This window comes from Panthera pardus, unplaced genomic scaffold (assembly GCF_024362965.1).
Source record: "Panthera pardus isolate Hobbes unplaced genomic scaffold, ASM2436296v1 HiC_scaffold_11, whole genome shotgun sequence".
In the NCBI taxonomy this organism is placed as follows: Eukaryota; Metazoa; Chordata; class Mammalia; order Carnivora; family Felidae; genus Panthera; species Panthera pardus.
In genome coordinates, this window is record NW_026526666.1 from 70,725,699 (window position 1) to 70,750,164 (window position 24,466).

The 24,466-nt window shown below is 39.4% G+C and overlaps 1 protein-coding gene across 1 annotated transcript in view; it reads left to right on the top strand.

Moving 5' to 3' along the window:
* Positions 1-24,459, top strand: part of GPBP1L1 (GC-rich promoter binding protein 1 like 1) — a 66,374-nt gene extending 41,915 nt beyond the window's left edge. The window contains 7 exon segments of the mRNA XM_019449474.2: positions 9,896-9,968; positions 11,224-11,417; positions 19,425-19,565; positions 20,021-20,179; positions 21,481-21,605; positions 22,552-22,654; positions 23,548-24,459. Coding sequence (XP_019305019.1) covers positions 9,896-9,968; positions 11,224-11,417; positions 19,425-19,565; positions 20,021-20,179; positions 21,481-21,605; positions 22,552-22,654; positions 23,548-23,700 — 948 coding nt within the window. The 3' untranslated portion in view covers positions 23,701-24,459.
* The last annotated feature ends 7 nt before the right edge of the window (positions 24,460-24,466 follow it).

Sequence of the window (24,466 nt, forward strand, 5' to 3'; positions counted from 1 at the left end):
CAATGTTTATAGCAGCATTATCAACAATAGCCAAACTATGGCAAGAGCCCATGTGTCTGTCGACTAATGGATGGATAAAGATGTGGTGTACATATATAATAGAGTATTACTCAGCCATCAAAAAGAATGAAACCTTGTCATTTGCAGTGAGATGGATGCAGCTAGAGTATTATGCTAAGCAAAATAAGTCAGAGAAAGATACCATAGGATTTCACTTACCTGTGGATTTTAAGAAACAAAACAGATGAACATATGCAAGGGAGTAGGGAAGAGGGAGAAACAAGCCATAAGAGACTCTTAAAGATAGAAAACAAACAGGATTGATGGAGGTGGGTGTGAAATGGGCTAGATGAGTGATGGGTATTAAGGAGGGCACTTGTTATGATGAGCACTGGGTGTTGAATGTAAGTGATGAATCACTGAATTCTTCTTGTGAAACTAATATTGCACAGTATGTTAACTAATAAGAATTTAAATAAAAATTTGAAAAGAAAAAAATGAGCAAGATTTGAACAGATACTTCGCAAAGGAGGATACTCAAATGTCCAGTAGGCACATGGAAAAAATAATCATTGTCATTAGTTGCAAGGGAAATGTGGAAATTCAAATTAAGACCATTGTGAGATATTGCTACCCACGCTCCGGAATGGCTAAAATTTATAAGTCTGAAAACACTAAATTCGGTCACATTCTAGAGCATTTGGAACTCTTATACATTACAGGAACATGAAGTAGTCTAACCATTTTGGGAAAAGCTATGGTAGTTTCTTGTAAAACTACATTATGACCCAGCACTTCTAGATATTTATTTATAGATACTCAAGAGAAACGAAGGTAAATGTTCATTTATTTTAATTTTATTCATAATAGCACCAAACTGGAAACAGTTTAAATATCTGTTGACCCAAGAATAGAAAAGTTGTGGTGTAATCATGTAATGAATTACATATTTGTTAATAAAAAGGAGTGACTGATAAAACAACGTGATGAGTTTCAGTGTACCATTACACAAAATGGTACATACCATCTGGTTCTATTTATGTGCCTATTCTAGAATAAGCAAGTAATCTATGGTGGGAAAGAAAATCCAAACAGTGGTTGCTTGTGTGAAGTGGGGATTGACTGGAGAGGGCAAAAGGAACTTTCTTGTTGTAGAAGGTAGTTTTTATTTTTATAGAGGTTGAGGAGTTATGAGCATTTTTCAAAACTCATAGAATGGTATACTTGGTATATGTGCATTTCACTCTGTATTTTATTTTATTAAAAAAATAGATGGGCGCCTGGGTGGCTCAGTCAGTTAAGTATCCGACTTTTAATTTTGGTTTGGGTCATGATCTCATGGTTCGTGGGATCGAGCCCATGTCAGACTCTGCAGTGACGACATGGAGCCTGATTGGGATTCTCTCCCTCTTTCTGCCCCTACCCCACTCTCTCTTTTGCATGTGCGTGCTCTCTCTCTTTCCCTCCCTCTCTCTCAAAATAAAGAAACTTAAAAAATAGATTAACATCACCAGTCATGGGGGAAATAAATATAATAAGCCTTCTGATGTGATGCATTGAGAATGCAACCTCACCTTTGTGAACTCCTTCCAGAAATGCATAGCCTGAATCTAACCATAAGGAAATACCACACACACTCAAATTGAAGTTTTACTAAAGAATTACAAAAGATTCTACAAAAGAAGTAGCGTCTACTTTTTAAAAATGTTGTCGTGAAAGAAAAGTTCCAGGTTAAAGAAAACTAAAGAGATAAGACAACTAAAGGAAACACGTTCAGGGTGCCTGGCTTGCTTAGTCAGTGAGACTCTTGATCTCTGAGTCATGAGTTCGAGCCTCACATTGGGCATGGAGCCTATGCAAAAAAAAAAAAAAAAGCATGTAATCCCAGATTGGATACTGGATGAGAGAAAAACAATGTACATTTTAAAAATTTTGTTTTGCTATGAAACTAATCAGTATTATAATTTGAATAAGTGTTATAGATTAGATAGTAGTATTTGTTGATATTAATTGCCCAGTCTTTTTTTTTTTTTTTAACGTTTATTTATTTTTGAGACAGAGACAGAGCATGAACAGGGGAGGGTCACAGAGAGAGGGAGACACAGAATCTGAAACAGGCTCCAGGCTCTGAGCTGTCAGCACAGAGCCCGACGCGGGGCTCGAACTCACGGACCGCGAGATCATGACCTGAGCCAAAGTCAGACGCTTAACTGACCAAGCCACCCAGGCGCCCCATGCCCAGTCTTTATAATTGCATTGTGATTATATAAAGAACGTGCTTTTGAGGAAACACATAATAAAGTATTTATGGGTAAATGGTATCAAGTCCTTCAGCTTGCATATGGTTCAAGAAAAAATAATTAGAATGTTGGAGCAAATGTAAAATGGTGACATGAGAATCTAGACATCTGTGCATAATATAAAGAAATTCTTTGAATTATTTTTGCAACTTTGTTGTAACTCTGAAATTATTTCAAAATAATAAAGAATACAGAACAACTGGAATCGAAGAACCAGAAAAAAATCCATGGGCATTATCTACAGCAAAACAAAGTGAGGTGTTAAACAGGAACAAACCACAAAACTATAATACCTGGGTGGTGGTAGCATTTGTGCAGGAAAAATTGGAGAAAGCATAGGATATCTGACAGCCCCCAAAAGAGGCAGCAGTTGTTTCTAGATGGCTTAGAACGTTAATTGGAGAACAGCTGAAAATTAGGAGTGGTTTTACAAAACTAGTCAGTCAATACTGGAATGAGGTATAAAGGGTCTGGTTGGATCAGTTAGGAGAGAAAAGCCACACCATAGTTTCAACAGGGAAAGTACAGGATTGGGGAAATGAGCAGTTGACTAGCAATAAAGAGAACGCTGAAGAGTATCAAAGTAGCAGATGTAGGGAATAGCCATTAACCCTAGGGCTAAGATAGAGTACTCAAGGAAGAGTATCCCCATTCCCCCATCACCACCAGACCTTGTGAGGAAGGGCTTAGCTGTGGTTTACTGAATGACAGAACAGTTGTTCAGGTGGTTCTCCAGAGAACATGTTGGAAATCTGCCCTCTTAAGTACCTGGTAAAGCTGTTCACATGTCACTCTGCTGTAAAATCACTCAAGTCAAAGCTCATTTGCACTTTAGAACCTGGCTTAGCAGGAACTGGGTGCTGCAGGAGCCTGCTGAGTAAGCACACCGGAGTAAGAAGCAGAAGTCTGTCTTGCTCTACTGACAAAAGTTAACCTGACAGCTGGCAAAGGGAAAAATTTTAAGTGCTCAGACACATTTACAAAGAGTAGGCAGAAAGGATGACTTTGGAACTAAGGCAATAGTTGATAACTAGCACCGGGCACTATCATTGTTTATATTAACCAACCAGTATTCCCTTCCAGAATGTAGCCCCTCACTGAACACAAAGCTTTTGGAAATAGAATCCAGATTGAACTACAGAAATGGAAAACATAGAGACAAAGGAAAGAGAAGGTTCAGATAAAAGGGAGGGAAGAAGGTAGGGACAATAGCCTGGACATGAAAGAAACTAAGCCACCTTTTTAAAATTTTTTTAAACATTTTTATTTATTTTTGAGAAACAGAGACAGTGTGAGCAGGGGAGGGGCAGAGAGAGAGAGAGACAGAATCGGAAGCAAGCTCCAGGCTCCAAGATGCCAGCACAGAGCCTGACACAGGGCTTGAACCCACCAACTGTGAGATCATGACCTGAGCTGAAGTTGGATACCCAACCACCTGAGCCACTCAGGCGGCCCCATAAGCCACCATATTTTTTTAACACTATGAAAAAACAGAAAAGAGCTCTAAAGTTTGATGTCAGAAAAGCAGTCTTGACTCACATTCACAAAACTAATCATACATAAATGAACATAAAAGGATCAATAGAAGTGGCGCCTGGGTGGTGCAAACATCCAACTCCTGGTTTCAGTTCAGGTCATGATCACATGGTTCATGAGTTTGAGCCCTGCATCAGGCTCTTCTTGCAGCCTGCTTGGGATTTCTTTCTCCCTCTCTCTCTCTCTCTGCCCCTCCCTGGCTTGCTTGCTCGCTCTCTCTCAAAAACATTAAAAAAAAATTTTTAAGGGTCACAAGGATAAAGAATAGACTAGAATAACATCCTTAACAGACAATGCAACGTACACCTGTACAGCATGTCCACAAAACAGATAAGAACCATTTTAAAATTTACTAGTACTACAGTACTACTATACTATTTTAAAATTTAGATAATACTAAGAAAATGGCATAAGAACAACCTCAACCAGAAAAACTTAAGGTGCTAGAAATAAGGAAAGATACTCAAAAGGAGACTAAACGAGAAGGAACTCAAGTGAATAATCAATGTTTTCTAAGAATTAGAAGAAAATTTTTAAATGAGGGAGAAACATTAAAAGTTAGAATTGAGGAGCACCTGGGTGGCTATATTGGTTAAACGTCCAACTCTTGATTTCGGCTCAGGTCATGATCTCACAGTTCCTGTGTTGGTCTCTGCACTGACAGCATTGCACAGAGCCTGCTTGGGATTCTTTCCCTCTCTCTGCCCCTCCCCTGCTCGCACTCACTTGTTCTCTCTCTCTCTCTCAAAATAAGAATTTATAAACAAAAGTTAAAATTGGGGCACCTAGGTGGTTCAGTCAGTTGAGCATCTGACTTTGGCTCATGTCACGATCTCAATGGTTTGTGGGTTTGAGCCCCATGTTGAGCTCTGTGCTGATGGCTCAGAGCCTGGATCCTGCTTTGGATTCCCTCTCTCTCCCCCTCTCCCTTTCCTCTCTCTCTCTCTCTCTCTCTCAAAAATGAGTAAATGTTAAAAAAAAAAAAAGTTAGAATTGAGAGGCATCTGGTTGGCCCAGTCAGTAGAGCATGTGACCATTGGTCTCAGGGTTGTAAGTTCAAGCCCCACTTTGGGGGTAGAGTTTACTAAATATAAAAAACTGAGTGGGGGTGATGCCTGGGTGGCTCAATCAGTTAAGTGTCCCACTCTTGATCTTGCTTCACGTCTTGATCTTAGGATTGTGAGTTCAAGCCCCATGTTGGTCTCTGTGCTATGTGTGAAGCCTGCTTTAAAAAAAGTTTTTTTAATGCATCATTATTGTTTAAATGAATGAATGAGTGAATAAAAAATAAAAGGGCACCTGGGTGGCTCAATCAGTTGAGTGTCTGACTTCGGCTCAGGTCCTGATCTTGCAGTTTGTGGGTTCAAGTGCCGCATCGGGCTCTGCTGACAGCTCAGAACCTGGAGCCTGCTTTGGGTTTTGTGTCTCCTTCTCTCTCTGCCCCTCCGCCCCTCATGCGCGCGCGTGCCCTCTCTCTCTCTCTAACATTAAAAATTTTTTTTGAAGAATTGAGAGATGATACACATTTGGCCAAAAATGATCCAATATATGTATAATAGGATCATACACACACACCCAGAAAATCCCAAAAGGACAAGTTAACAGCTAAAAATTACAATTCAAGAATAATTCCCTGAAATACAGTAAGATTTGAAGCTATGAATTGAAAGGGCAGCCAGAACAGCCAACACCAAATAGGCTTATAAAATGCTAGATTCAAGTGAAAAAGAAAAATACCCTTTGAGCATAAAGTCCAAGTGACTTACAAAGAAAATCAGACTTTGATGAAGTTTTATGACAAGTCAATGGAATAACAATTACAGTACTCAAAATGTGAGCCAAAGATTTTATACTCTATCAAACTAATCTTCATTTCTAAAAGTCACAAATACTAGTGTGTAGGAACTTGGAATATTGTTTCCAAGAATTTTCCTGAGGAAAATACTAGACAAGCTTCAGACAATGAAACTAACCTGAAAGATAAACAGAAAGATGGTAAATACTAAATATATGGCTGATTATAGAACTAAATGAGAGTTAAGAGAGTTTAGCATGTAATAGCTATGGGCTCTTAACAGTCTAGAAAAAGCATACCTTTTTTTTTTTTTTTTAATTTTTGTTTTTTAACGTTTATTTACTTTTGAGACAGAGAGAGACAGAGCATGAACGGGGGAGGGTCATAGAGAGGGAGACACAGAATCTGAAACAGGCTCCAGGCTCTGAGCTGTCAGCACAGAGCCTAACGCGGGGCTCGAACTCACGAGTCGTAAGATCATGACCTGAGCCGAAGTCGGACGCTTAACCAACTGAGCCACCCAGGTGCCCCACCTTACTTTTTTTATTAGAGATTTTATTTCTGAGTAATCTCTATACCCAACTTGGGGCTTGAACTCACAATCCCAAGATCAAGAGTTGCATGCCCATGGAGCGCCTGGGTGGCTCACTCGGTTAAGCGTCCCAACTTCAGCTCAGGTTATGATCTCACGGTCTGTGAGTTCAAGCCCCACGTTGGGCTCTGTGCTGACAGAGCCTGGAGCCTGCTTTGGATTCTGTGTCTCCCTCTCGCTCTGCCCCTCCCTTACTTATAAATAATAAACATTAAAAAAAAGAGTTGCATACTCCACTGACTGAGCCAGCCAGATGCCCCAAACAGGTATAACTTTTTAGTGGGAGAATGGGGAGAGCCTGTACAGAATAACATTTTATTAGTCATGTTGGTGGTGTCATGTTGATTGATACTCTGATTACTGTTGTATGTAATCTGTATGTAACTGTTGTATGTTGTATGTAATACGAGATAAAGTGGTTGAATATGATATGATATTCTATACCTTGTGTCCTTGAAAGTCAGGATTCTTGATGTAGAGGAAATGAAGTATAGATATAAGATGTTTGGTAAAAACTCAAGTTTCTCAATATGAATTAGAATTATCAGGGCACATGGGTGGCTTGGTTGGTTGAGCGTCCACCTCTTGTTTTTGGCTCAGGTCATGACCCCAAGGTCGTGGGATCAAGCCCCATGTTGAGCTTAAGATTGATTCTCCCTCTGCCCCTCTTCCCTCCTCGTATGCAATCTCTCTCTTAAAATAAATCTTTAAAAAATATATATCAGTGAGAGGTCATGTTATGATATATTCTTTGAAAACGGGTATATATTTCCAGACTCTGCTCATGGAAAAGACCTAAAAGCAGTGACCAACCTCATAGCAATTAGCATCCCTAGTACCCAGATAGTAGTCTTGAAATAGCATTTCTGGACAGGATATTTGTAAGATAAGCTTGGAACATTTTGTCATACTACAAAGCAGAGAAGTGATTAAAGATTACTAGAGCTGTATCAAAAGTATTCAGTAGCCAAATTGAAGATGTTCCCACTGGCCAAATATAGATGCTTCATGCATCAGCTAAGGATATTAACTGATTAAATTTGTGAGTTCTCAGTGATACCTCACCTTAGAAATAAGCATGCAGTCTATCTTTCCCTGTGAATTTTACCATTGAGTCACCAAATAGATGAGAGGAAATTCCATTTTATGCAAGTATACTAGCTAATAAAGAAGGAATGATAAAACTGGAAGATCATTGTTTTGCAGCTTGTAGTAAGTTAATAGTTTTAGGCTATGAGCATCCATATCTGCCAGCCTCACAAAAAGAAGCATAATCAGACATTATGTGTCTCCTAGTGCACAAAGCTAGCAAGAAGTTGCCTTTCCAAAATAAAGATGTGTATAGGGGAGGGGGGCAGTTCTGTAGCCTCTAGAACCAACCACCAATTTATAGGAAATACAGAGGTATAAGATATTTTAGAGTAACCTGTAAGTTAAGAGAGTTAAGAGATATTTTTTTGGAGACCAAATAATCATTTTGAGGGATATACACTAGGGTGGTAAAAGAAAAGCAAAGAGGTGTTCACCATAAGTCAGGATAATAGTTATTTTTAGAGGGGAGGGAGGTTTGTTTTTTGGGTTTATGTTGTGGGTTTTTGTTTGTTTTAGGTTTTATTTATTTATTTTTGAGAGAGAGAGCAGTGGGGGGCAGAGAGAAAGGGAGACAGAATCCCAAACAGGCTCTGCACTGTCAGTTAATCTGTCACTGTAACTCAGATAATGACCTGAGCCAAAATCAAGAGTCAGACACTTAACCACCTGAGCCACCCAGACACCCCTGGTTTGTTTTTTTTAAATGAGGCTTATAAAACATTTTCTGGTTTGGATGTTGATATTCTGTTGCTTGAACTGCCTGGTGATTACTGGAGCTTTTGCCCATTTGTTTTTTGTAATTTTTTGTATCTGTGTTGTATTTTACATTTTTAAAAAACCAATGGAGAGAAATAGAAGGTACCACACATAAAGTAGCTCTGAAAACCCTAAATGAAATGTGACTAAGAATGAAAGCTTAGGGGCACCAGGGTGGCTCAGTTGGTTGGGCATCCAACTTCGGCTCAAGTCATTATCTCACGGTTTGTGGGTTTGAGCCCCATATCAGGCTCTCTGCTTTCAGGGCAGAACCTGCTTCAGATCCTCTGTCCCCCTCTCTCTCTGCACCTTCCCCGTTCATGCTGTCTCTCAGTCTCTCTCAGAAATAAACATTAAAAAAACAACACAAGCCTGTTAAAACAGGAAAATACAGCTTTTATCTATGGGGACTCCCTTTACCTGTATTTTTCTATCCAGAGGAGTGTATTTACCTGTCCTTCATATTTTGTCACTAATTTGTCCATTTATATATTGAGTTAGTTATTCAGTATGTATCTGTGCTTATCCTATTGTTGTGGTTCTCAACCTTGATGGGTTGAAAATATATACCTGCTGGGGCTCCATCCCTGGAGATTCTGATTCAGAAGCTTTGTAGTGGATCTGGGCATCTTTCTGTTGTTTGTTTAATGTTCTGTGGGTAATTGTGCTGAAAAGCCATTTTCCTACTCTATTACCATATTGTAAAGTTTGGGCTTGAACACCAGTGTCATACTCAACCTTGTTAAGTCCAGTTTATTGCTCTTAACACTTTCCCATCCTTCCCCTCATCTCTTCCTCTATTCCTGTTACCTTCATTTCTCTCTTTATCTATGGATCTGTGGAATTGGTCTCCTAGTTGATGTTTAAACTTCTCAAATACATCCTTCAAGCTGCTTACCAGACTGTTAAAAACTTAATGATTATGGATTATGTTAACTCTGCCCGAGAGATGGATCTTCAATACCTACAGGATAAAATTTAGTCTCCCTAAAAACTAAACTGCAGTCTGGCTCTTGCCTACTTTGCAAGACATCTCTTTCACCACAGAAGGATCCCCTCCTTCCCTAGTACTAATCATTCTAAACTATTTGCAGATTTCTGAATATTCTATTCTTTTTCACGCTTTCCAGATGTTCATTGAGCATTCTGTTCCTGGAATCACCCATTTTCCAACTTTGGACTTCATCTTTAAAGATTCCTTCTTAGTCCTTTAACCTCTAATGAAACCTTTTCTGATAGCACTTCTTTTTCAAGCGGAATTGACCGTTCCTCTTCCCTAATAGGAATTTTTATCATAAACCCTGTAACCTTTTATTATGCTTGTCTACAAGTATATCTTTGTAGTGGGCACAGGGGCTCTTCTTAATTGTCTTTGTATTTCTAGCACTGTCCCTGGCACATTGTCTGGCTCTGCCCTAAAGCAGTCTTAGAAAAATCACAAATACTACACATTTCACTGTCCAGATTATCCTTAAATCTGAGAAAAGTAATCTACATTCTTGTTCATTCAGTTTTCTGTGCCTCCTTATTTGGCGTATATAGTCCTATTGGCAGATGAGGACTTACATTTAATCTGTTCATTTTAAAAAAACAAATTTAATCCTCTTACATTAAGGGAAATGAAACCCAAGAGAGCCTAAGATTAATACAAGATCTGTTGATTTAGCATTTCAATATCTTCTGCTTACTTGATTCTGATTACAGCGTTAAATAAGTGCTGCTCATATATAATTATTTGATAGGTTCCATGGTGATGGCTACTTTGTAAAAAGTGCCAAAATAATTAGCTTTCTTTATCAACCATTAATATCCCTTTTTTCCTAGCCTTCTTTGAATCCAGAAGCTGGCAAACAGAATCAGCCATGCAGACCTATTGGGACCCCTTCTGGAGTGTGGGGTAGGTAGATTTTGCCATTTTAAAGGCACACAACTTTAAATTTTTCTTCGCATGGAGAAGAGCAAAAACTCTTTATCTCTTTTTTGTTTGTTTGTTTCTTTATCTCTTTTTTTCTCATCTCATCCATTTGCACATGGTAACTAACACCTATTATCTCTTACTCTGCCCTCCGAAAATACCATTGAACTGTAATGGTAGTGGAGTCCCAATACAGATAATTGAGAGCTTGTAGAGCCCTGAATTTGAAAGATTTTAAGCAAAGGGAGAATAATCTAAAGCTTATAAGTAGTAATGTTTAATTAACATTGCTAATTCATTTGTAACAATTCAATTGAATTTTATGTTGTTATAATTGTCTCCTAAATATTTGGCAGGCATATATAACAATATGTACTAAGCATTCTTTCATATTATTGGATACTCTTCTAAAATGTTCTTTGAAAGGCTGCATACTACCACATCCTATAGAGTATTTTGTTCAGCCAGGTTACAGTTGTTTTTTTTTTTTATTTGGTGGGGGTGGTTAGGGGGCAGGTTTGGCAGTTAAATGTTGCTTATTGTAGAAGGCAAGGTGAAAACATATACATATACCTGTTTATGTGTACATGCTGGGAGTAACTAGCTTTATAAAAAATTAACATACAAATCAATGTATTTTATACCAAATGTGATCTGTAGTTTTGAAATTGTTGGCATTTACAAATGAGACTCCCCTAGTTCCTACATTAGACCTATTCAGTCAGTAGTTAGGCATCTTATTGGGAAGGCTTTAGCATACCTGAATACTGGTTTTGGATTTTGAGTTACGGAATTAAGGGTGCTTGTTGTACCATTTCCCCTTTGTTAATAGTGTAAAGCTTTGCTCCACTTTGATCAGAAGGTCCCATGGTAGCCTCCTTTTCCCAATTTCCACATCTCTCTCCATTCCCCTGCTAACAGGAACTGCCACCCTTGGATATGTTCTTGATGGCCTGAGTGATCACACCATACACTAGACATATTAAGCCCCTGAAGGACTACTAACATCTTTGGGCTTCCTGGTTGATTTATGAATTTAGCTTCATATGTTGCCTTTTTTCCTGTAGTTCTCAAGTATTGTCACTTTTGAGAATATCTGTTAAGTGCACACCAGGAAATGTTTGTCCCTCAGTCTCACCTGCCAGCTCTCTGTTGAAAGTGAGGACTTCATATAAACTGTGCTTCATGTTAACCATTGCTTGACATTCTTTTGTCTCTTCACTATTGTATTTCACAGAAAACCCACCTAGTGCCAAGCAACCTTCCAAAATGCTAGTCATCAAAAAAGTTTCCAAAGAAGATCCTTCTGCTGCCTTCTCTGCTGCATTCACCTCACCAGGATCTCACCATGCAAATGGGAACAAATCGTCAACCATGGTTCCAAGTGTCTATAAGAACCTGGTTCCTAAGCCTGCACCACCACCTTCCAAGGTATGATTTGGAATCCGTATAAGAACCTTATACAGCAGAAGTTTGGTAATAAATTAGGAAAAAAAATAGTATTTTTATTTTTTTCTGTTGAATCATTCGCCAGATACTCATTCAGTACCTAATATATATAGTACTGAATGAGTATCTGGTGAATGATTCAACAGAAAAAAAAAAAATAGATATAACTGTATAGATATCTATATAGTTATATACAGATATCTATAGATATAGTTTACTCTGTCTCCAAACTCTCTACTGCTGCCAGCTGCTTTCTTAGTAGGCTTCTCATTCTCATGAGCTTCATCTCATAAACCTGTTTCTCTTAATTTGCTGTTTCCGTTAATAGCATCAACATCCGTTTGATCACTCGGATGATTGTCTAGATTGGCTGCTGCTTTCCTCCTCATTACTCATTCCCCTCTACCAAGCAGTTATAAAGTCCGTGTCAGTTACTCCCTCTGTGATGTCCTGTGCCCTTTTCACCTCCCATTTACTGTTGTAGTGTCCTCTTCTATTTCTTCATCTCCCTGTACAGTCATCTTGTACAGAACTGCCAGAATGATTATCATAAAACAATTTGAATATAACACATCCTTTCCTCAATCACTTTAGCGGTCCCAAACCATCTACAGAAGGGTTTGGTAAACTTTTCTGTGAAGAGCCAAATAATAAATATTTTAGGCTTTGCTGGTCACTTATGACATATGGTCTCTGTTACCTTTTCTCCCTTCCCCTTGTGTTTTTTGTTTGTTTTACAGTGCTTGAAAAATGTAAAATATTATTAGCTCATGGGCCATACAAAAACAGGCCTCTGACCCACGAGTTGTTGCTTGCCAACACTGATCTTATAATAACAGTGGCTAGACTCCTTGGCAGTGGCATGTATAATTCTTTATAGCCTAACTCTAATCCATCTTTTATATTTTACTATCGCTTCTTTCTTTTACCTGGGAAATTAGTTATCCTTCAAGTTCATGTTACCTGCTCTGTGAATCCTTTTCTATCACATACATCTAAAGATCTAATTCATCCTTTTATCTCTAATTGAGTAGTGCTCTTGTCTCTTATCATAATATTTATAACACTTTATTGGATCTCTTTAGTATAATTTGAAATTTTTTTAGTGTTTTTTTAAAAATTTTTTTTAACGTTTGCTTATTTTTGAGAGACAGAGCATGAGTCGTGGAGGGGCACAGAGAGAATAAGATGCAGAATCCAAAGCAGGCTCCAGGCTCTGAGCTGACGGCACAGAGCCCGATGTGGGGCTCAAACCCACGAACTGTGAGATCATGACCTGAGCCAAGGTCGGACGCTTACTGGCTGAGCCACCCAGGTGCCCCCCCCCCCAAATTTTTTTTAATGTTTATTTTTGAGAGAGAGAGAGGCAGACACAGAATTTGAAGCCGGCTCCAGGCTTTGAGCTGTTAGCACAGTACAGCAATAACTAGAATTTACTTTGTTATTGAGAGGAAAACCAGTGAGCATTTATTCATTTCCTCTGTGTGTAAGCACTGTGTTTGGTGGTTATGAACAGTACAGAGAAGTACAACATGGGTCATGATACTCCATGAGCTGAAAATCTGATTAACAAGATATAACAATATGAAAGGTCATGTGATATATGTGAAATGAAATAATAACATGCTAATAACAAGTTCTAAACAGACTTGGAACAACTAAATTACTTAAACACTATTTAGGGGGCACCTGGGTGGCTCAGTCGGTTGGGCATCCGACTTCGGCTCAGGTCAGGATCTCACAGTTCGTGGGTTCGAGTCCTACATCGGGCTCTGTGCTGACAGCTCCGTGCCTGGAGCCTGTTTTGGATTCTGTGTCTCCCTCTCTCTCTGCCCCTCCCCTGTTCACGTTCTGTCTCTGTCTCAAGAATAAATAAACATTAAAAAAATTTTTTTTTTAAATAAACACTATTTAGTGTTCAGTTTAGAGGAGCAGCATCAGTTCAGATTATGACCATTGAGGAAAATGTTATTGAAAACTGTCTTTTGAACTGATCTTTGGAGAATGATTCACATTTGGATAGGCAGAAAAGAGTCTGGGGAGTATTATACATGGTAAGAAGAGGTAAATGCAAGTTCTGAAACCAGAAAACACTAGGCATATTTGAGGGATAGTGGATGATCATTTTAATTACTCCTGGGAGCACTGGGGAAATATCCAGACTGGGGGTCCTTATCCTAGTGGTAATGAATGAGGCTTTCAGGGTAGATAAGATCTCTAAGGGAAAAGGATGGAAGAATAAAGAACGGGAAAATAAAACTTGGAGGAAATATTTAATATCTTATAAATATTAGGAAAATAACAATATAGTCCATAAGACTAAGAAATTATAATTCAGACATCAAAAAAATACTGTGCTGGGGCGCCTGGGTGGCGCAGTTGGTTAAACGTCCGACTTCAGCCAGGTCACGATCTCACGGTCCGTGAGTTCGGGCCCCGCGTCAGGCTCTGGGCTGATGGCTCAGAGCCTGGAGCCTGTTTCCGATTCTGTGTCTCCCTCTCTCTCTGTCCCTCCCCCGTTCATGCTCTGTCTCTCTCTGTCCCCAAAATAAATAAACGTTGAAAAAAAAAAAATTAAAAAAAAAAAAATACTGTGCTATCACAAAAATCTGGGTAGGTGAGTTTAGATAGCAACTGGGGTTGTCAACGCTTGTCAGTTGTTGCTGACCATTTGAGGAAAATAAATGAAAAATGGGTTTTGACCTTAGCAATTGGAAAGGTTTAGATGACCTTTGACTTTAGGTTTTATGAGAGTGGTGTAGGGACAAAACAAGATGTCGGGGGATCCTGGAATTACGTGGGTGGAAGTAGAGGCAGTGGCAACTTTTGAGACTTGACAGTAAAAGGAAATAGAATATATGTGGTGGTAAAGTTAAGTGAAAGGATGAAGAAATCTGTAGGAAGAAGCCCTTGGGAGCAACTTGGAATATACTTCAAAGAAGTCATTAAAGAATCATGGCTCAGGAAGAAATGAGTGGGAATAAAACTGATTGACAAGTTGAATTATCTTTGAAAGGGTATAAGATACTTGTTTCTCTGATGTAGAAGGGAAAGAATGTGAATTTAAGTCAAGGGAGCAAGTACTATCAAAGAAATAATGTGGCATGAATATTAACAGCAGGGCCTTGGAGTAGATAGAGTTCACTTTGCACATTCTTTATGATATGACCGTGGTCAGGTTTTTTACTAAGTCTCAGTTTGATCATCTATAAAATGGGGTAATAGTACCCATCTTTTAAGGTTTTTGTGAGGAATAGATGAGAAGGTTTTATGAAGTACTTAAAGCTGACATATAGTAAGTGCTAATAAGTTATAGCTATTATTATCAATATGCCATCACACTTTATGTTTGCTCCATTCCTTAAGAATTTATAAAGAATTTTTATGAGTGTTACTTAATTAGAAATGAGTGCAAGTATTCTGTTAGACTCTAGAGAGTATAGAAATGATTTAAGACAATGTCATGTCCTCAAACACCTAGGAACGGTTTTGAGGGTGAAGAAGTGGCAAGAACAAAAGTCAGGACACAGGGTTTAAGATTAGTTTAGCCCTGTTGTGTAGGACTATCCTAAGTGGAGGATAGAATGAAAATAGGAAAACTAAAGTAAAAGCTGTTACTGTCCTTGTAAAAGGTAATGAAGCCTGAACAGGGATGATGAAAGTGGACAGAGAAGGGAGGTGGTGAAGTCACACAGTGTAAAGCAAATTAGAGGCCGAAAACATGACACCACATGTTCTTCTCTGGGAAACTGGTATAGCTCTGTAGCTGTTTCACTAGAGGTATAAAAGAGAGGAAGGTCAGATTTCAGGAACAGTTAATGAGAATGGTTGTAGATATGTGAAAAGCGAGGTATTAGAGGAAGGAAGAGGTGAGATGACTGGAAAACGTGGATTTATCCATTCATTCATTTTCTCTAGACGTTGAGTATCTATGTATTAAAACCTGTGTCACTAGAGGCACAAAGTAATCTTAGGGGTGCCTGGGTGGCTCAGTCGGTTGAGCATCAGACTCTTGATTTTGGTTCAGGTCATGATCCCAGGGTTGTGGAATCAAGCTCCCTGTCAGGCTCCATGCTGAACATGTAGCCTGGTTGGGATTCTCTCTTTCTCCCTCTGCCTCTCTTCTCTGCTCCTGTACTCTCTCTCTCTCTAAAATAAAACAACAACAACAAACCCCAAAATAATCTTAAAGAATTTGCTGTCTAGTGGAGAGACAGATATAAAAAATAAATGTTCTCGGGGCACCTGGGTGGCTCAGTCAGTTAAGTGTCCAACTTTGGCTCAGGTCATGATTTTGTTGTTTGTGAGTTTGAGCCCCATGTTGGGCTCTGTGTTGACAGCTCAGAGCCTGGAGCCTGCTTCAGATTGTATGTCTCCCTCTCTCTCACTCTGAAAGAGAAATAAACATAAAAAAATAAATAAACAATAATAATAATAAATGTTCTTCTCAGAGTCTTTATAGATAAGGTCAGATTTGAACTGGGTTTTGAAGTAGAAAAGGAAAGAATTGCCATTTATTGACATCTTCCTATGTTCCAAGACCTTCATTAGGCCTTTTACATATATTCTATAAGTTTACTCCTCTAATCCTAGGATGTAGAAAATTCTGTAATATGAGATTACATAGCTGATAAAGTGATGGAGCCAGGGCTCTTAAACCAGGTTTGACCAACTTCAATCCAGAGCTGTTTCCACTGCTCCAAAATGTCTACCATCCTGAAGGATTAAAAAAGAGGAAGTTGAGAATTTGGATTTTAGAGTCAAACTTCATGCCGCTCTCTGGGGCTATGATTTTCAGCAAGTTACTTAATTTTGCTAAACTTGTTTCCTTAAAAATAAATTGGAGCGAATTATATCTGTCACATAATTGTGGTAAAAGAATGAAATTAAAGTTTTAAAAGTACTTGGAATATAATATTGACACGGCCTAAGTCAGTAAATAGTTTAAAAACAGTAGAAGTTTGGGACACACCTGAAGGGCTGGCTCAGCCCATGAAGCATGTGATTCTTGATCTCAGGATCATGAGTTTGAGCCCCACATTGGGCCTAGAGATTACTTTAAAAAAATAAAACAGCAGAAGTTTGTTAGGGAGCAAGTAGATGGGGCTTTTGAGGCAGAGGAACCATTGTTATCCAAACAGAGAGGAAAGAAAGGGAAGGAAAGGAAGGAAGGCAAAACATGGCATGTTTGGGAAAAGACAAATGCTTAAGTATGGCTGATAGTTGGGAATTGATGGGGGGAAGGACTACTAAAGCCAGTCCAATCATGGAGGTCTTTATAAAAACTCAAGAGAGACAGCACACATGGGTGGCTCACTTCGTTAAGCATCTGACTTCAACTCAGGTTGTGATCTCACAGCTTGTGAGTTCAAGCCCCAAATCTGGCTCTGTGCTGACAGCTCAGAGCCTGGAGCCTGCTTTTGGATTCTGTGTCTCCCTCTGTCTCTGTTCCTCCCCCACTCACACGCTGTCTCTGTCTCTCTCTCTCTCTCTCAAACATAGATAAACATTTAAAAAAAAAAAAAAAAAAAAAAAACCTCAGGAGAGAGGTTAAGTGTAGAGATACAGTTTTACATATTATCATATGGTCTCAACAATTTAAGGGATTAAACAGTTACAAATAACTGGTTAACTGAGAAGCATATTACAGCAGAACACTGAGGCTAGAGCCCTGGAGAATGCCTCCTGGATCCACTGAAAAGACGCAAGGGAATCCAGAAAGGAAAGAGGGGACAGGTTCTGAAAAGATGGGTAATAGCAATCTCCAAAAACAGATATTTTTATTAAGAGCTGGCCTTGGAATATAATATGACAACAAGATTTTTGGTTATTTATTGAAAGAGCTAGTTAATTAATTGATTGTTTAGGGAGAGAGTGCAAGCAGGGGAGGGAGAGGGGGACAGAGGATCTGAAGCAGGCTGTGCCACCCAGGTGCCCCAAAAGAACTATTTTATTAAAATGGGGATGGAGGTGAATGTTGCAAAGAATTGAAAAGTAATAATGAGCAAGTGTAAGACAGCAGATACTGACTTAATGCAGGAAAGCTTGTCAATAAAAGGATGGTAGTATAAAGGAAAATAAATGTGTTTGGTTTTTTTCACCTAGCTTCAGTAAGGTGGCTTAGCATGTTTGTAGATAAAATGGAAGAACTTATTAGAAGGAAGGGAGGAAATAACTGATAAATTCTGAATGGAAAGAGAATGAACTAGGTGTAGAATGGTAGAAAGGGAGTAGGAAGCTGTTAAACTTGAGGTGCAAAGGAGGGAATTGGGGAAAGTTTGATCTAGTGACTTCTGACTTCTGAGTCCAGTAGGAGAAGACAGGATCATTTGTGGTGGAGAGAGTTGGGAGTGCTTTGATTGGAGTTTAAAGGAAAGGGAGGACATTTTTTAAAAAGCTGTGTTGAGGGGTACCTGGATGGCTCAGTTGGTTAAGCGTCTGACTCTTGATTTCGGTTCAGGTCATGATCTCATGGTTTGTGGGATCAAATCCAGCATCGGGCTCTGCACTGATGGTGTGGAGCCTACTTGGGATTCTCTCTCTGCCTCTCCCCTGCTCATGTATGTGTGCTTGGTCGGTCTCTCTCTCTCTCTCTCTCTCTCTCAAAATAAACAAAAAAAAAAGCCAACCATGGTTGATATGTGGTTCACTCTGATGCATGTCTACATATATAATTTCTCTACTAAAAGAGGGCCCAGGGCAAAATGGGTTTTGTCCAGTGAGAAGCCAGCTATATAGCATAGTGTTTGAGTTACTGAAAATTAAGATTAAATTGGAATAAAGTTGGGCAGAGATGTAGGTATCCTGTTGCATGTAACATTGGTAAACTTTTCATACTACTGTGGCAGAAATGCAAGTGTTTGTGTGTCCTGAGGTGACAATGTTAAAAGAAAGACAAGGCATCTGGTAACCATCTACAACTCTGGAAGCCACTGAGGAACTATCATCTTTGATATTTAGTCTTATATAAGCAGCCATCTTTAGATTTTGATGAGCACAAGAAAAAAAATTAATCTCCATTCCAGTAGGGTCATTGTCTCTCTTATCTGCTTGCATGTTCTTTTTGGAGGCATTGCAAAAAAACAATACTACATACTATTTGAGTAACCTTGGACAAATTGTATAACTTTCTTAAAAGTCAATATAATAATTATACCTAATTAGAATAAGAATGTGAACAGTTTGATAAGCGTCTGGTAGATACTCATTTACATTAATTCCTTTCCTAAAGCCTATAATATCCTGTTGAATACCAAGAAAGAAATTCTTTTCACTCAGATCCTTCCTTTGTCCTGACCGTCTCTCTGTTCTGATTGTTTCATTCTGGAAAAATGGACATTTTTCACTTATCCAGCCTCACTCCATTGATGTGCTTTGTCTTCCTGTCTCTTCAGACAGTGTGGTTGACTCAAAAAAAAAATCTTCCAGCTTCACTATGCTGCCATCAAAATTGGAGCTAGGGCCAGCATGACAAAATAGGCCTAAGCCCCACAAGGCCAAGCAAAGAAAGGATCAAACCAGCATTGTCTAGCCATTTACATTGCCTGCTCTGGCCTCCTAGAACTAGCTTCCTGCCATAAGAGTTCCTTCTGGGAAACAAAACATTTTGGGGTCCAGTAAGTTTGGAAAATGCTGTATATTATATCTGCCTCTCCAATTCATATACAATTAAATGCTTTGAGAAATAGCACAGTGAAGAAACCTGTTGAACTTTATTCACTTCAGCTTCTCCCAGAGTTATTGAACCAGAGCTTTCTTTTTGAGAAATACCTATTAATATCCCATGACCCTTCTGGTTCCCATCTGCTTTTTTCTCCTTCAAGTGCCTAACATCAGAAAGAGGTTGCATGCCTCCCAAACATGTTAAGATGGGTAAGCTCTTGGAACTCGTGTTCTTACATAACATTTCACTGTTTACTTTCTGATCTTCCAGGCTGAGCTTCTGTCTCCATACTTGTTTTGACTGATTTATTCTTTCTTCCTGTGTAGCCCAGTGCATGGAAAGCTAACAGAATGGAACACAAATCAGGATCCCTTTCCTCGAGCCGGGAGTCTGCTTTTACCAGTCCAATCTCTGTTACCAAACCAGTAGTACTGGCTGGTGGTGCAGTTTTAAGCTCTCCTAAAGAGGTGAGTGAGGACAAGGCCAAACAGCTTTTTCTAAAATTGCCATTTCTCATTTACTTACATGTGCTAAGATACACGGTATGACATGTACAACTCTAATTCCATTTCCTTTGTAGCTGTGCTTCTCTCAGAGTCATTTCTTGACCCCATTAGCGTCTAAAGATGGACAGTAGCTGAGTAGTTAGTAGTTGCTCTGTAGTAGACTATGTTAGACCGGCATCATTTCTCGAGACTATAAAAAAATGAAAGAGATGCTGTATAAACTATACAGTCTTAACTGCAAAAACCCTGCAAAGCTGAAGTCTGTTTATATGAAAAGGATAGTTTGTTTTTGATAAAAGACAGACTGGTAAATAGGCTGCCAGATTCTGGAAACCACTTCCATATAGAAGTGACCCAGAGAATTCCAGTTCTTGCTCTTTGCTGTCAGGAGCAACCTATTTGTGATATTTGCCCAGAGTCCCTCCAGCACTACTCCTCCAATTGAGATCAGCTCCTCTCGCCTGACCAAGCTGACCCGCCGAACTACCGACAGGAAGAGTGAGTTCCTGAAGACTCTGAAGGATGACCGGAATGGAGACTTTTCAGAGAACAGAGACTGTGACAAGCTGGAGGATGTAAGACCATAGGAATTTTCTGGGCAACATAGGGGTTTTCCCGTGTTGTATTTATGCTTTTTTAAAGTCTTGAATTGGTTAGTGCTCTAAGAAGTTGGTAAACTTACAGAAGCTTTTATCAGTTAGGATTATATTTACTTGCAATATAAGAAAATCTGACAGGATACCTGGGTGGCTGAGTCAGTTAAGCATCTGACTTCAGCTCAGGTCATCATCTCATGGTTCGAGAGTCCAAGTCCCACTGCGGGCTCTCTGCTGTAAGCACAGAGCCCACTTTGGATCCCTCTGTTCCCCCCAACCTTAGAAATACATTTAAAAAAATTAGAAAATCTGACAAAACCGTAAAACCAAGAGGGTTTTGTTTTGTTTTGTTTTTGTTCTGTATCCTACAACAGGAGAGTTAGAGGTTGCAGTTTAAGAGGGTGAGCCTGGGGCACCTGGGTGGTACGGTTGGTTAAGTGTTCAACTTCAGCTCAGGTCATGATCTCACAGATTGTGAGTTCGAGCCCTACATCAGGCTCTGTGCTGACAGCTCTGAGCCTGGAGCCTGCTTCAGAGTCTATGTCTCCCTCTCTCTCTGCCTCTCTCCTGCTCGCGTTCTTTCTCTCAAAAATAAAATAAACATTTAAAAAAACTAAAAATAAAAAAATACGAGGGTGAGCTCCTTGGTATTATCAAGAAACTTGTAAGTTTTAGTCAACTTGGGCTTGGCTAGTTATGCACCTCTGTACTACCCATCCATGTTCTGGCTAGGGAAAGGACAAAGAAAAGCACTTTTTTAAAGTGCTTAAAAAAAGCACTTTTTTAAGTGCTTTCCTAAAAGCCCCATCCTACAATTTGCATGTATACAACATTGGCCAACTGTCAGATAGCAACACCTAGCTGCAAGAACTCTAGGAAAGTGAACTTTTTTTTTTTTTTTTTTTTTTTTTTTTTACCCTGGGATAATGACCTGAGCCAAAATCAAGTGTCGGACGCTCTCAGTTGACTTGAGCCACCCAGGTACCCGAAAGTCAACTTTTTAAAGCTGAGCACAGTTCTTTAGACCAAATGATTGCATGGGTATTGCATAGGGATCTAATAGCTCTGCCACCATTGACATAACCTGAAGTTAAGATCCTGACTAGTTGGTAATACTTTGGAAATCTTAGTAAGGTGAGCAAGTCCTCATTATTAAATAGGAAGACTTTTGAACTGAAGTTGCTTTCTGGAAAGCACTTCCCTCAATCCTGACTCCTTAATTTTGTAGATTACTTTTCTTGCCACAAAGGATCATTAAACCAAGTGTGTCCTTATTTCAGTTGGAGGACAACAGCACACCAGAACCAAAGGAAAATGGAGAGGAAGGCTGTCATCAAAATGGTCTTAGTCTCCCTATAGAGGAGGAAGGGGAAGTCCTCTCACATTCTCTGGAAGCAGAGCACAGGTAAGGGAAGATCAGATCACAGTGGATGCTGTGTATGGCCTGCGAGAAGCTTGAACATACTTAAGACGTTTCACATCTGGTCTGGCATACAGAGAGAAGTGTCCATTAGCACAATAACTTGTTCTCTCTGTATGCCCCTGCTTTGACCTGTTGCCCGCTGGGCATTGCTTTACAGATTTGCCAGCTTTTTTTACACTTTCCTCTCCAAGGCTTTCATGTAGTTTAGTTTCAGATTCAGTTTATAACTCAGTGGAAAGGGGAACCGGTTTTCTGGGACTGTTGTGCTGACCCTTGGGCCCTCCTAACCCAAGTGAGCAGTTCCAAGAGGCCTTTAAAGGGCCTTGGGAGGCATGAGACCCCCATGGGTGGAGTGCATTCTTTTAATGAGGGCCTCGAACACAGAGCAGCCAGCTCTCTGGGCAACTAACTAGATGGCAGATAGGGCCTGCCATGTTTGACAGTCCCTTCCTGAAAGGAGGTTCCTGTCCAGAATAACTTTAGGAGTCAGCAAGATCACAAGAGTATGAAGGAGACCACAATGCCATGAAGTTGAAAGAAAACTTAGGTACATGTGGAACTGTACTAATCTGCTTACAAGAGACAAAAGTGAGATTTCTTCCTCTGTTTTGTCTATGGGATAGAGAGGGCCCTTGCATTTTGGCTCTTATGCAATCTTATTTTCTGCTCTACTATCTCTTCTCTATAGCCCTTGTGCTCTGGAAAGAGCAACTGTGGAGATCCCTCATTTAATTCAAGCACCTAAGTTGCCATAATTAAAGTTTACCCCGCTGGGGAGGAAAGAAAAATCCAAGTGGGTACCATTGCCCCTAGACAAGTAAGTTTTTTCCGAAAAGTTGTGGGCTTCCCACTTATGCTTAAAGGTGTCATGTTTTTTTGTGTTTTTTTTTTTGTTTTGTTTTTGTTTTGCCTTACCTCCCTCTACAAGGTTATTGAAAGCAATGGGATGGCAAGAGTATCCTGAAAATGATGAGAATTGCCTCCCCCTCACAGAGGATGAGCTCAGAGAGTTCCACATGAAGACAGAGCAGGTATGTCATAAACCTTTCCTGGAGACCAGTTAATGACCAGGAGAGGAAGGAGTCAGAACAGTCCTTGTCCTTAGGGAGCCCCAGTTTAGTGTAAGAAAAGGACCTTGGAGAAGAAAATATAAAGTAAGTTGTCATAGTAAAAATAAAGAGAAGTGTATCACTTCCTAGGCAATATGGATCTCCAGTAGTAGTTTGCAGATTTCACAAGGTAGTATAGTCTTTCATCCTGGCAGCTCTAACTCCTTATCAGAACCACAAGACTGTGTCCAAAGCTAGGGTCTCAGCCCTTGGTCTCTAGAGAAGCAAGCTCACCCTCCCCTGCCTTCAGCGTTATGGTTTCCCTCAGATACTCTGGCCAGAGCCAAGAAACGACATATTTGAATTCATTCAACAAATGTTTGGAGTCTTTGAGTGAAACACTGCCAGATCCTAGGGTTTATAGCAGTGAGCAAGATAAATGGAGTCTCTACAAACCTCATGGAGCCTAAATTCTGGTGGTATTTATATTTTATTTACATGTATTTGTATTTATGGCATTTATGTTTAAAGCACAAATAACAGTATCAAGTCCTATAAAGAGAAATTACAGGCTGACAGAAAAATTTTGCTACTCAGAAGTATTCCCTCAGTCATTGTCATCATCTGAGAACTTGGAGAAATAGAGAATCTGAAACCCTACCTACTGAAATCAGAATCTGCATTTTAAAAAAATCATTAAATGATTGATTTGCACATTAAACTTTGAAAAAGCACAGCTATATGAAATCTTTAATCTCTCAGAAGGGCGCCGTCCACATTCTGCCTAGAATTGAGTTGAGGCCTGGCCTTTTCCAGGTCCCATTGCCAGTGTCATTTTTGATGGTTTTCTTTTTTCTTTCCCATGCTAACCATAGCTGAGAAGAAATGGCTTTGGGAAGAATGGCTTTTTGCAGAGCCGCAGTTCCAGCCTGTTCTCCCCGTGGAGAAGCACTTGTAAAGCAGAGTTTGAGGACTCAGACACGGAAACCAGTAGCAGTGAAACATCAGATGACGATGCCTGGAAGTAGGCATATAAATGTTCACAAATCTGACCCAGGAAACTCAGCTTGTGTGTTTAGAGAGTATACAAAAGAAATTGTTCTTTTCCTTTTCTTATGTTGTTGTTGAATACTTCATGCACAAGGGAAATAATCATATCCCAAAGAGAGAGCAATTGGCTTGTTTAGCTTTTGTTGTTGTTCTTCCCTGTTATCTGCTTAATAGAGAGAAGTTTGTGTGATGGGAAAAATTTTTTAAATACACACACACAGACACAGTATATATGGGGCGATGCACAGGTGGGAGCTGGCAGTGCAGAGAGGAGGAAACACCGGTCTGCAGCAACAGCTTCTACTACCAGCCCTTGGGGCACTCACCCCTGTGCTCAAGCAATCATTGTCAATGACAAAGTGACTATTGAAGTTATAATTGTATTAAATTAATGCTAATAATTTGGATATTTTATTTTATTTTTGGCTGCTCGGGTAACGATAGCCCTTAACCAAGCATACATGGTTTTCTTTTTCTTTCTTTCTTTTTTTTTTTTTTTTTTTTTTCCTTTTTGGGTACAGCTGTAAAATATTTGGATATAGGAAATGTGTTATTCTTGCAGCCTTGATATTCAGGGTGGATTGTAAAATATAAATTTTTGTGAGATTTCAAAGATTAAGATTATTTTGATAACATTATTTACAGATTTAAAAGATGTGGTTATCACAAGTCTGTTGAGGGGGAAAACTACTGCATAAAATAACTAACTTGGAATAAATATTTTGCATCAGTTTGGATTGTCTT